Source organism: Malus domestica, chromosome 03 (assembly GCF_042453785.1).
Source record: "Malus domestica chromosome 03, GDT2T_hap1".
Classification (NCBI taxonomy): Eukaryota; Viridiplantae; Streptophyta; class Magnoliopsida; order Rosales; family Rosaceae; genus Malus; species Malus domestica.
The window spans coordinates 9695990-9709647 of record NC_091663.1 but is presented as its reverse complement, the minus strand read 5'-3'; the positions used below and the strand labels follow the sequence as shown (position 1 = coordinate 9709647).

The 13658-nt window shown below is 37.5% G+C and overlaps 1 protein-coding gene across 1 annotated transcript; it reads right to left on the bottom strand.

The window, feature by feature from the left end:
• Nucleotides 1-790: 790 nt before the first annotated feature.
• Nucleotides 791-13299, bottom strand: LOC103422685 (tRNA ligase 1-like). Its single transcript, XM_070818943.1, has 27 exons — nt 12908-13299; nt 11732-12202; nt 11388-11438; nt 11104-11186; nt 10872-10971; nt 10491-10569; nt 10031-10154; nt 9744-9850; nt 9214-9342; nt 8660-8724; nt 8386-8550; nt 8021-8181; nt 7875-7906; nt 7495-7664; nt 6536-6615; nt 5748-5813; nt 5367-5656; nt 4873-4980; nt 3995-4092; nt 3480-3540; nt 3252-3328; nt 3090-3161; nt 2924-3000; nt 2311-2391; nt 1960-2062; nt 1644-1802; nt 791-1560 (listed from the first exon to the last, which is right to left on the bottom strand). The coding sequence occupies exons 1-27, from the start codon at nt 13106-13108 to the stop codon at nt 1171-1173; spliced, it is 3600 nt and encodes a 1199-aa protein (XP_070675044.1). The 5' UTR covers nt 13109-13299; the 3' UTR covers nt 791-1170.
• Between the last annotated feature and the right edge of the window lie 359 nt (nt 13300-13658).

Here is a 13658-nt window from a genome sequence, read left to right as displayed (position 1 = left end):
TTCTACGAGAGGTTGGTCATCAGCAGCAGCTAGTTTTCGTAGATTTGGATGTACGTTGAAACGTACTAGAGTATTCACAAATGAAGATGTCTTACAATACTCAAAAGTGAGTCATGACTCTAATCCTCTGCATTTCGATTCTCTGGCTGCTGCAAATGCCGGATTTGAAGATCGACTGGTTCAAGGTATGCTTGTTGCTGCCCTGTTCCCCAACATCACATCTTCTCATTTCTTGATTTGTTGTGTTGGTTGATTCCTTGATATTGTTGTGGTGTTTTCGGCCCGGGGCTGTACATGTTTCCCAAACGTTGCATTTCAGGTTGCCTGTCTACATTGGAGAAGAGATGGTTGGTGAGGTACAAAGCAGAGAAGAAGAGATACCTGTAAGCCATATCATTCTTTGCCAATGCCATTCTTCTGCACTTTGTATGACTTAAACAGAGACCGACTTATTTGGTTATAGAATGTATGGTTCAGAGTGAAATTCAAGATGGCATGCTTCAGCAATGGTAGTACCGTCATTGCCGGCGAGGCTATGGCCATCTTGCCTACACTGGCTGCGGAACAAGCGAATACTTGGGAATGAAGGAAAGCCGGTTCAGGGGTATAGCATTAACGTGCTACTGAGCCATCTTGAACATCCTATCGTATGAGGCTACTGAGCCATCGCAATTGCTTTCCTTTGTATGAAAATCGAAGGACAGTAATTTTCGCACACCCTTAAGTTTTTGAATAACACAAAGAGGAATCAAGGAAGATGAACAAACAAGGTGTGCAAGAGAAAAGTAGATTGCGTCGAAATCATTTCCCTTAAACTGCATTGGACTTTGCTTACAGTTACTACAGTCCCAGAATTGCCATCGAGGTGTTGGAGTTGCAGCTACACAATCAGCCCGCCTCGCATAGATAGATACGAGGGATGTGACCGCGGCTAACCACCCCTTAATTGGTAAAAGCTTAACCTAATTCCAAAATTTTAAAATTGTAATTGCCTGTATATATATGAAAAAACCTCTGAAAAATCAACTCAGCAAAATTTCTTTTTCCTCGTGGCATACGAAATCTTCTTCGCTAAAGCAGTTAAGTTCTCTCTTCATTGAACACCCGCATCATCAAAGGAAATTTCACTCGCTCATATGCAGAGCTCAATCTGGCCAGGTCGATCAAACCTCAGAAAAATTCCAGCGTGCCATCAATGGTGGCAGGTGGATCAATTGCAATGCAGGTAGCCTTCCCCTCAAAAAACAGTTGGGGTAAGTTGTTGGCATCCTTGGCCGGAACCCCTTCTGCAGTCCATACGGTGACATGTGGCCACTCATTTTTAGACACTACTCTTTCGCCTTCGACAGACCCAAGGCTGGCTTCAAATGCAGCCATTTTATCCGAGAAGAAAAGCTTAGTTATATCCACCGGGACCGTTTTGTTGAGGAAGGTTCCATAACTAGCCACGGCAGTAACACCATGACTTCTCTTGTGTGCAAGAGTAACATGAGCCTTGTTAAGTTTATCCAAATGCTTGTCTTTGAGGAAAGCTTCAGCTTCACTGTGTTTCGCAGCCAACTGCACGAAACAAAAAGTCATCATTTTCTCACTAGATAAGTGATGCGACTTGGAAGAATAACTGAAAGCAAGCATTAACTTACACTATCAAGCAGACCACTGACTTCCAGAACAGGCAGGCTAACGGCAGCAAAGACAATGGCCCCAAACTTCTTCTTCCCAGTATCTGGAGTTTTGTACTCGCCTTTTGCGACTTTTTTCAGCTGTTCTGACACTTCCTTAACAGCTGACTCAAAAGGAACCTGAGGACATTAAGATTGCACAAAAATTTAATTTAGTGATCTGAAAAAGTTAATGGTTCATCAAGTAAATTCCAGAGACGGTGAATATAATAGAACTGGACGATGTGGAATCAACAGCTTGGAAGGTAAAAAAGAATTACACAAAAATGGTACTGACCTGAACAGAATTAAGATACTCTGCATTGCCAAATAAAACATCCCGCAACTGTTTCTCCCATTTAGCCCACTCCTTTGCATAGGTTCCCTTGGTTGATTCCAATCTGAGAACAGGTTTACAAGAAAGGAGGTAAGGTTTTCCCGCATCAAGGAGGCCGGAACAGCGGTTAAACAATGACTATGAAAATTCAAAGTGTTATGCTACTATAGAAAATGGTACTGTGCATGGAAACAGCTAAAAGCCTAGTTTCATTGAAATTCCAATTAAGCAGGAAACGTAAATGAAAAGGAAAGAAGTATCTCCATTGCGCTAAATCTAACTTCATGATATAGTGGCCAAGAAAAGGCTAACCTTCCATGTTTGGCAGTGTGAAGCTTGTATAGATTTATACCCTCCTCCAGAATATTCTTCACCGCATCAGGTAATGGATTCCTGGGTATGCAAAATAAAGTCCCACGAAATTAGTGTATTGCAAAGGCTAGAGAGGAAAGATATAAGCTTCATGTCTTACACAAACAAATCATATACATCATCCTATGCTTTTCATATGTTGTGGAATCAACCACACAAATAAATTGGATTATCTTTTCCTTTATTCACAGTTTTCAAACTCTTATTAAGCAAGCGAGCACAATCTTTTAATTCATTAGTAAATAAAAGGAAAACATATATATATATATATATATATCACTATATATATCACTAAATGTTTTTTGTTATAAATTTACTCAAATGAACTGAGAATTTCACTTAATCTATACATTAACTACTATGCGCCCACCATGCACAGAGTACTCCTAGAAAGAAAGAAAAACCCACCTTATCTGCTGCATGATTGATGTATTATGAACAGTTTCCCCTGATAATTATCATTATCATATAAAATAATGCATTATAGAAAACAACCAATATGAGAGGTATCGGGTCCTTTTTCTTTCGGAAAACACAAGAAAGCAGAATCTACCTATCAGGCTTCAGCAGTGGAATCTTGACAAGTGAGCCAAAACGTTCTACTAATACCCCATCAAACTCTCGGCGACTCTGAAAAATTTAGACAATAACAAATTCAGATAAAATGAAATAAAGTCAGGTGCATCAACAGAGCATGGACCAGAGTAAGTAAATCATGCCTTGCCATCGTATAGGTGATAGAACATTAGCAGCACATAGCCAGCATTTGGAGATTCCTTGTCAAGGTTTCCCTTCAGAAATTGCGAGCATGTAAGTATGCAAATAAGTATATGTGTCTCAGATCTACAAAGAAAAAGAAAATGAGAGAATGAAATGCATACTGGATGATTAGCACGTTGAAGCACCCGAAACATGAAAATCGCTAACGCATCAAGAGAAAACGGATTCGAATCGGTTCCTGCACATTAAAGGATCATAATACAAAAGCATATCCAATGACCGCAGCATCATTTCCTAAACTACTAAAGTACATTCCATTCATCTTTAACTACAGTAGTGAACAAAGTGAACTAGAACGCAACAAACAACAGCCTCAGGAGCAACAGAACCTTCAGAATCGGGCACAACTGGAACTGCAGAGGCGCTAGTGCTGTGGCACATGTGTTCAATCTGCAAACGACAGGAGAGAAAAATGATACTGTAATTATGATGAGCACACATCAGTTTCTGTTTGATAATTAATAAATAGAAAACAGAAAAGCCTTTTAGATTTTTTTTTAATTTATATAAAAAAAATCATTAATATCTAGAGAATTTTTTTTATGATTCCTATCAATTAAGTAGCCATCAATCTTGTTGGTCAAGACTTAAGAGACATCCTTTTTAGTTCCCTTAGGTTACCATTTTGGATGTTATCCCGGAACATCACCCCATTTAGGGATTTATAAGCAATTCACTTTTGCTTATTAGTCCTATAGAAAGTAACTAGCACTAAGCAATACAAGTTTTGGTTAGGACCTAGGGCTACGGTCAGCCTCCACACGGGCTACATGGAACGCAACTTCTGGGTTCTCATGAACAGATTGTAGAACAATCCTTGAAGTGAACCCCAAAAGAAAATTACCTGTCTCCATACTTCTTCATTTGGTGCATTCTTGTCTGCAAGCATTATTGAATATGGTTTTTTCTTGCACTCATCAGCAACCTTCTGCCAATATCTTCCTGTTTATAGACAATAAACAAGTAATCTTAATATTATAAGTCCTCCAATAATCTTTCGACGTACTAATTCATCAAGCATCCTGACAATTGGATACCAATGGATCTATTCTGAAGTACAAAGAAAATTCTACATAAAGGTATGAACAGTATTATGAGAAGAATCCTGTTAATTCTAGTATTTTTAACTTCCAATGTTTATATAGTATGAGTATCCAACCCAAACCAATTGGCAGTGGGAGGAGAGGACCAATATCTTTTGAACTACCATGCAAGGCTTCACTTTCCCAAAGTGGGACAACACTCTCAACAGATGTAATAAAGCTATGAACAATAATAAGAAGAAGTCGTCAAATTCAAGATATTTTGAACTTCTCATGAATCTCAATTCATAGGTCAATCCTTTGCATACATTCATAGGTTTTGCTATTGTAATGGACAAATCTTAGAAGTTTTGAACTATCAGTCACTATGCGAATATTTTGACTGAAAATGTGGTACGACTTTCATTCTAGCCGGATTCAAAATTTTTGCAGCAATAGCATAATACATGATTCATACAAGGAGACGAATAAAAACAATGGTCAGAACCATGGTCAATGATATCTATGATATGACTGGGATGATCTGATCAGATTCATATATAGAAACATACAAACACAGGTTAGCAGGATGATGAAGGATACCTATATTATGAGTGCATGATTAAGAAACTGCTAGAAACCTTACAAGAGTTATTTTTCTGGGTGCTAATGGACAACAGTTTTTCGACAACATAATTACCTTTGATGAGATCACCCATCAGGCTCTGAATTGGTCGATTGTCTCCCATTCCTCCTGGGGCTTTAAGTAGTTCCTTGCATAATGCTGATTTAGCTGAACCCGGTAGTCCTGAAAATTCCAAACCAAGAGAGAAACATCAGGAAAGGCATAGAACGTATTGTTTGACTCCCATAAACCTTAACAGAAGAGGGAATAAATAAAAATATAAGAACCCAATCATATTCAATGTCAAAACAGTTAAAACACCCATGTCTAAATAGAATAGCAAATACCCATCAAGAGATATTCAAATGCATAAGAGCACACTGTCAAAGAACTATCGAAAGGGAAATATCCAAATGTTGAAGTTGAACGATGGAAGACATTGGCTTCCCAAGTAACGAAAAAGTTGCACGATGTACAAGTAGTCTATACAGAGAGAATTGTCTTTTTATATTGTATTCATAAGAACTTTTCAATGTTCCAAAACTCCATCAATTTGACACAATTCTTACCAGGAAAGAATACAATCAGACCCTCAACCTTTGGGATAGTGTCCCTGCCTGAGGCAATGGGGCTTGATGGTACAGCCTCCTGCTCCGTCTCAAGATCACCCTCTTCATCTCTTCCTCCCTCAACAATGGCCAGGAAATCTTCAGCCCTTACAAAGTTTCCAGCAGATCCAATGAGAGCCTGATTCTGTGGACTGCGTTTTGCATACTGTTCAAGAAAAGGCTCAGCCTCACTGAGGTAAACTGATGATGAAAGTGGTTTGTTTCCACATTTCCTTCGTATGTACACAGCCCTGAACATGAAGGAACAAATTCTACCAGTTAAGCAGAGATAAACACAAAAGTCATATGCAAAGAAAATAACAGAAATGTTACACAAATCACCATTCATCAAGCATCTTTCTGAGTTCCCTCTTCTTTGGTTCTGAAGTATTCCATATTTTCATTTGCCTATAATGACAGAGGCAAAGGATTAATGGTTAATAAAACAAGATTCTGTTGAACTAGCATACTAAAGAATCAGAAAAGCACTATGGGGTCTCTTTCATTGCAATAAAGAACCCACGACGCTAGTTTATAACATCATATTGCTCATGTAATCCATTAGGTTAACAAAATGCAGCTCCACTTAAGTAACATCTTTCCAACAAAAAAAAACTCTTATGTAACATCTTAATATATGTGTGATAAATAATGGTGCCTAGTGCCTAAAATATACTCTGAGAAATTACACCAATGGAAACCTATCAGGAAGGAAGAAGTGGGTTTGGAGTGGAACAGATGAAGATTTTATTCCAGAGGTCTAGAAAGAGTGTTTGTTTCCGTGGGTAAGTAAAAAAGAAAGCTCATAGTTGGTCAGGCTGTCAGCGACGGATTCCCAATAATATTAGGCTGAGGATATACCATATAAATAAAAAGCAACATGTATCTCTTATGGACAGGATGCTTCAAGAAGGTGTTTCGAGTACTAAACATCAATGACAGAATTTGGACCATTTGTCCCAGCCTTCCAAAACTGTGCATCAGGCAGGCTAGTTTCCACTGACTGGGATACGAAATAAGTATTAGAGACTAAAGAGAAGACTTGAGAATGACAATGTACGGTACCTCATCCCCCAGATGCCTCATTAGAAGTTGCAGACATAACATGTAAGATAAGCTCAGAACCTCACCTCTCGTAATAGGTCTTGTAAGCAGCTGGACCTTCTTTAAAAAGAATTGACAAACCATTGCGAATCAAAAAGGTTCGCAGCTGCAGTGAAAGATGGGCACAATCAACATTTAATTTTTGAACCCTTGTATGATGATTCCAACATTGAACGGTACGCATTACATGAAAACTAAATCGAATTAATAAGTACAATGCTCATAGAGGAAATGAAGAAATCAAGAGATGTAGCACCAATATGATAACTGTTGGAAAGCTTAAGTTGTTAGGAAATGAGTGAACAAATTATTCATACTCTCGCCCACACCACCATGCATCAGTTCCTCTCCACCACTAAAAAGTACCCAAGCTACCTAACCTTGTATCTATTTCAGTCTGGAAAGAATGGTGAAGCGCTTGTTTTTTGGATTTTTTCTAAAACCAACAAAGGAAATGAGGAAACAATTGGAAAACAAAACAGCATGCGAAAAACAGCGAGTTATAAGATCCAGTAGACATTGGTACTTCAATTCAGCATTCCGTTTCTGCCACTTCCATTTTCCTTTTTATACTTTACATCCACCATATAGCATAAATAAACATAGCTGCCCTACTCGTATTTTCCTTCACTTTAATAGTCCCTTCCCATAAAGAACACATTAGTTGCAGCACTATATTGATTCACTCGCCATACAGAATTTCAATAAGAATTCATTATTGTCAGTAAATATTTAGCATCTATCCATTGAATTTAACCTTGCTAATTCAGAGGATATAATTTTGAAATACCTACTATTATTATAATGTACCACTTTCATAGCCATTTTCTAACAAAAGAAAGGTCTATTTATCAGCCTTATATGGTGAACAAGTATTCTTCTAATAAAATTTGACAGGCAAAAGAGAACGATCACCATACTATTTTTGCTTCCTTGAGGGAATTTAATGAAATACATACTTTTTTATTAAGATGGGACTACATACCTTGTATGTGAGAAATTTCAGTTTTATCATTAAGTTAGCATCTTCATCAGCCAGTCCATATTTTCCAGGCATACCACTGTTGCCATCTTCCACAATGCTGCTTTTACCTTTTGCAATCTCAGCAGCTCTCTCCTTGCTTGCCTTGAATAAATTAATGTCAACAAAAAAACCTACATAATATTAAGTGTATCAGTACTGAATAAACAACTCAAGAAAGCTAACCAAAATAAGAGCCAAAAACCCTATGTCCAACGTGCATACTTTCAATGACCATTATTGAGTAGATAATCTAAAAAACATGTCCATTGGCAAGTACAAAAATAACAATTAACTGGTTATAAGTGTGACTTTTTTCACTCAGCAAGGTTTTTTTTTTCTACCTCGATATAAAGGCCACAATCCTGGCTTCAACCTGAAATGCACCAAAACGTATGCTCAATGAATCCGAGACATGTAAAAAAATAAAGTAAGAAGAATAAAAATATGAACCAAAGTCTAGAGATTAGAGATTGAATTTGAAAAATACCTCATCTCTTTCTGGTAACGCCTAAATGCGGAGTCACTATGGACATGGATGACCATTTTATAGAAAAGGTTGTCACTTGATATGGAATCAACTTTGTGGTAGTCATGGTAACATTTAAAGGCAGCAGGAAAACGCTTTTCTTTCATTAAACGAATCATTTCCTGATTCAATAAATAGAATATTATATACTGAGGGGATAATTCTATATCAAAACTAACACTTCACAGTGGATTGTATGTCCTAAACCATTAAAAGAATATGTAGACAAAGCGATGCATGCATTTAAGATTGACTGGATTTCATCAGTAAAACTTTGTGGACGCTATTGTTTCGAGAAAATAGGTTGAAATGAAAATTAGAATGACCTGCAATTTGGTGGTAGAAAAATCCGCAGGATGAGATTGCAAAAGTTTTGATACCACAGATTTATCTGCGTTTCTGGAATAGTCGTCACCAGCTCCAATTCCAAGCCAGTCCAATTGGTCAGGGCAAAAAAAGGAGCCAACACCCTCAAGAAGCGCTTTTATTTGCTGCATGAGGATTTCAGAAAAATAAGTTAAAAATTATTGTATCCACATTCCAATATTGTGGATAAAATCAAAGCACATGAAATCTCATATCCAAAGAATTAACCATTACCTGCTTTTCACTCGACCTATTTGCAGCACAAATATCTCTCGCACTTGGTCCCAAATCAAGACCCGCTGAAACATAAAGCAAACTCAGTAATGTTCTTTTTTCTTTTTTTTTTTTGTCAATAAACCCAGTAATGTTCTAAACAATGAAAAGAAAGCTTAAAATTTGACTAGCATTCTCATATGTCAACAAAATTATCTTCAAGAGGGTAGTAGGAAGAACTTTTTGAACGGATTGTTAAGTCCAGGCAAGTATGAACTTATGGGATCAGCCAAAGCAAAAATTTGTTTGCATGACTAAATGTTAAGGAATATATTTGGGAGATAAGTGGAAACAAATTAACATGCAACAACAATTTCAACCAATCATTTTACTTTTTGTTAACAGAAGATTTCATTTAGGAACCAAAAAGGGAAGGAGAGAAAATGGTTTAATAAGTTTTAAGAGTGAAGGTTGCAGCTGAATCGGGAGAACAACAACACACCCACAAAAAAACTCCAGCTTGAAGTGAACTATAATGCCCCAAAACAGATAGATGAAAGAGGGAAACATCATACCTCCATCCATTGGTGGAGGAGGGAAATCTATCAAGACTTTTTCCATATGTTTTGAGCTCTCCTGGCTTACAATACGAGCAACAATGCCCTCTAAGATTTCACCCTGCTCCTTTACATGATCTTTTGAACCTGAAAACAGAATTACAATTGAGTTCCAAACATCACAAATAACTCTTGAAACCAGTGTCCAGCTGAGGGTAACACAAAACAAACAACAAAGGAAAATGGAGAATCTAGTTAACATGTTCACCTTTCGGGTGCACAATCATCAATACCCATTTTATTCTAAATTTAGCAATAGTATCCATGTTCCAAATAACTTTTTTCCAAATCCTCCTTTTCAAGTGACTGTAAAAGCTTGTATTGTAATATACTATAAACACAATGCTTTCGGTTCTATAACTTCGGTCTTCATTGTTCCCTTTATCCTACAAAGGTTGTTTAACAGGCAATACTTATGGGAGAGATAAGCTAACACGAATCACTAGAAAAGGGAATCAAAATCAAAGCAAATTCGCTGAAGAGTTTACCTGGTATAGATATATCTGCAACTTCATCAAGAGCCATGCATACAGTTGTTGCAGTTCCTTCTTCGCAGAGAGCATCAAAGGCAGCAAAAAATGATGTCACTGATTTCCTTTAGTTATACACAAAGAAAGAGATTAATCAGGACTTCATTAAAAATAATATTGCAATAACTATAACAAATCAACCGTCTTAACGCAACTGCCCTTTGAAACACCCGAAGAGTACTATCTTTAAAACATAAGAGCCAAGACCATAACTATTCATGTAAAATGGAATTATTGGATATCACCTTGTTGAGAACAGCCATACATGATTTGTTGGTAGGCGCCATTTTCTACAGAATGCAATTATCTCAGGGGTTGAGTAGACCTTTGGCTTTCCATTGCCCAAATCTGTGACTGCCGTCACTACAGCTGTTTAATAAAAAAAACCACATAAGCTTGAAAATATTTTTACGAATGTTGGGAAAAGGCTTACCCATCACTTGAATCAAATAGCAAAGGTCACACTATCAATTCAGTGATGACAAGTGCAATCACTACAATCAGGGTTCCTTATTCTGCAAATTCAAGAAACTATAAACAACAAATTCTCCTAAAAAAGAAAGAAGTTTAAACTCAGACTTTGATATAATTAAAATTATATGACGCATTGGAAATTCAATTAACTCCATGCATCTGACTTTACAAAGTATTTTAACAAAATCCACAGGAAAATTATTATAATATAAATAACTCAGTAGTCAGTACCAAAATCTTCTTTCGGGCGTTGTCCATGGTCTCCTAGAACAGCAGTTACGAGTTCCATTGATATGCACATACGATTCCTCTGGAAGATTGACCAACAGAAAAATTAGGGGAAGGAGTAAGAAGAGTTGTTCAAGCATAATCACTGCTGACTAAGTTATTAAATAAATAAAATCAGAGAAGGCAGAAATCTAAATTCAGCTAAAAACCAATATTTTGATCAGAACAGTTAACCTCTCTTGGGAACAAATTTTTTTTATTTTTTTTTGAAAAACTTTCACAATCAACATTAGATTTGACTAAACAAGCACAGAAAGGAAGAATTTGATAGCTGTTAATGAAGATTAATTTTCTTTATGTTCAGGTTTCTCATGTGAATAGCACCTCAAGAAAATCATTAAACTCTGCTTGAACTTTTGGTGCTTCACGTCCCCATGCCTCCCGAAACATCCGTCCAAGAACAAATACGCCTACAGCCGTATATCTGTAATAGAAATAGAATATTGAGCAAACCACGAAAACATGAATGACTCCATTGATCTCTTCATTCATTGACTGAATTAAACAATTGAAACAATATGAAAAGGATGGGAAGAAATGGTTGTGTTGTGCATACATATTCCCAAAGCTGTTTTTGGCATATGCTCCACCCTTTTTACCAGCGTACATAAAAAGAGATCCCGAGTGTTTAAGTGAAACCTGCAAAAAGGTTCATTGTCAATAAATTCTTCAGATGAAGATTAATTTAGTAAAATAACATCAAAATTGAATAAACCAGAAAATGCAACTGGAGGCTCCCCAAAACTTATGAGAAGTAAGAGTGATTGCTAACATGAAAGCCAACAGACAGAATGTCTATGCAGAAAGAAAGCAATTCAATAGCTCATAAAACACCCTTACCTCCAAGGTAGCCAAGCCGTTAGATACAATCTCTATCATCCTTGTCCTAATCTGAATAAAGAAATATTAACGAGACAAGCATTCAGATAAGATCCAAGAAGAAATAGAGAATCTCATGATTACGTAAGGGCAAGTATCAATTTATTCACATCACTATTCTATAAAATATGAGCACATTTCTGTTTGTTTTCATTGGCTATATAACATAATCCAGAGAACACAAGCACATGCTATTTGTTGGAGAAAAAATCCGCATAGCGTTATTGAGGTTGGTAATTCCCCTACAGGAAACACAAATGGATGAATAAATTTAAAATTGGAAACGCATGAAGACAAAAATATACCTCCCCATCTGTCTTCTCATTTTCAAATTTGGGATAGAAAGTAGCTCGTATTTGCACTTGAGCATACGTGGAGTTGTCCACAGTAAAATTTTCCAACAGATTACCATTGAACAACTGACTTAAACCAACACTGGTTTTTTTAACTGCTGCTTGTCCAGCTCCATTTCCCCGGGTTCCAACTGAACTTTTATCAATGGGTGCTTCAACTTCTGCTGCTTTAGCTCCATCCACTGTCCCATACGACTTAGGCATCCAAGTTCCTTTCTGACCTTGTACTGGACCCTGATTTGCCGATTGGACCTTCCCAAACTGTAAGGGTTTAACTGAAGCATTGGTCTGCCCATTGCCTCCACTAAGACTCAACTCACCAACTCTGTTAGTGACAGCGGCTGAAGAATCCCCTGTCGACGCTGATGAGCCATCAGTCTTTTGCTTTTGTGTCCACTTTTGTTCTCCACGCCCACCCCTTCGCTGCAAAGTAAACCAAACATCTCAATCACACAACCAAGCCAGGCAAAGTTCAACTAAAGTAAACACAATTACAGTGTTCAACGCAACTTATGAAGGCCGTGAGGCTCTTGATTATCCGAAGCAATGCCATAGCGATTTCTAAATCACAACCATAACCGCATTAAGATATAGCACATGCCTACATACATCAACCATACTACTACACAAAACTACATAACATTCATACTGGCCATCCAACCAAGCTTTCGCTGAAACTGATATCACACAGAAATAATCAGAGTCCCGAAATATCAGACGGAATTACAAAGATAAATTCATCCAATTTAACCATAATAAGCAAATGATCATTTCTAGGGAAAAAAAAAAAAAAAAGCAAAGCAAATGATCATCGTCCGCAACAATAATTAGAAAAATCTTCAAACAATTTCAATGGAGTGCATTGCATAACGACACGGTTCAAAATCCAAATTTAAACTAAAATTGAATTAACAAATAGCAATTAATCGATTCCCAACCAAACGTTTCGGCCAAGAAAATCACTCAGACGACGATCAACAAACCGAAACCGCCACCAACCAATTTAAAATCACATTCAACGTAAACGAGCTCCAATGAAACACAAAACGATCGCCAAACTATACAAAACACAGAAACCTTGACAAAATGCATGGAAAATTTAAATTAAATTAAAACAAAAATTGGTACCTGGTTGTAAGGCATGGTGGAATGGGAGAGAGAGATGGAAGAGGAGAGAGAAAGCGAGGGAGAGAGGAAGCGAGGATGGGAGGATGAAGGAAAGGAGGACCGGAGGAAGAGGAAGGCTCCGGAAACGAAGGTTGAGGAAGACGAAGACGAGAGGGGAGGAGTTATAGCGGGAGCATTGATGATTCTCTGAGACGCCCACATTCAATTGCTACTCTAGACGTGCCACCACTACGCTTCTATATTTATATGAGAGAGAGAGAGAGAGAGAGAATGTGGAGGAGGAGCCAAGTGGAAGAGATACAGAGGGCGGGTTCTGGAGGTTGCGGCGTGTCCATGCACAGAGATTTTGGTGTAATAATCCTTGGAAGTGGGAAGCGGCGACCGGGTTCAGGATATTTACCCTATTAAATTGTCTTGTTCCACTCCTAATGCTATTGCTAACATCAAACTTGGGAACCGTCACTTATTACTACGATTTAGTAATATTTTTTCTGACCTGTAAATATGAGATTTTAGGTTCAATTATTACCGTTTAGGAGGAGATAAGAACGTCAACGTTTCTGAACAATACGAATTTGCGTGGGTATTGCCCATTGTCTCATCTCGATCCCTATACCACACAAGTATGACAAGCATGTGCGATGTACTCTAGGTTTCAAAATGTTGCTCCAAACGCATTTTTCTGGTTTAGCTAAAGTGACGAGATCATATACCAGTTACAAACATGTCTGCAAAGATAGACGTACTTAAC

Coding starts and splice junctions, on each gene's coding strand:
- LOC103422685 (XM_070818943.1), bottom strand. CDS start 13,108: ATGTGGGCGTCTCAGAGAATCATCAATGCTCCCGCTATAACTCCTCCC. Junction 7,665..7,874: donor ATTGTGGCCTTTATATCGAG/GTAGAAAAAAAA, acceptor AATATTATGTAG/GTTTTTTTGTTGACATTAAT. Junction 5,657..5,747: donor AGAAAGATGCTTGATGAATG/GTGATTTGTGTA, acceptor CTTCATGTTCAG/GGCTGTGTACATACGAAGGA.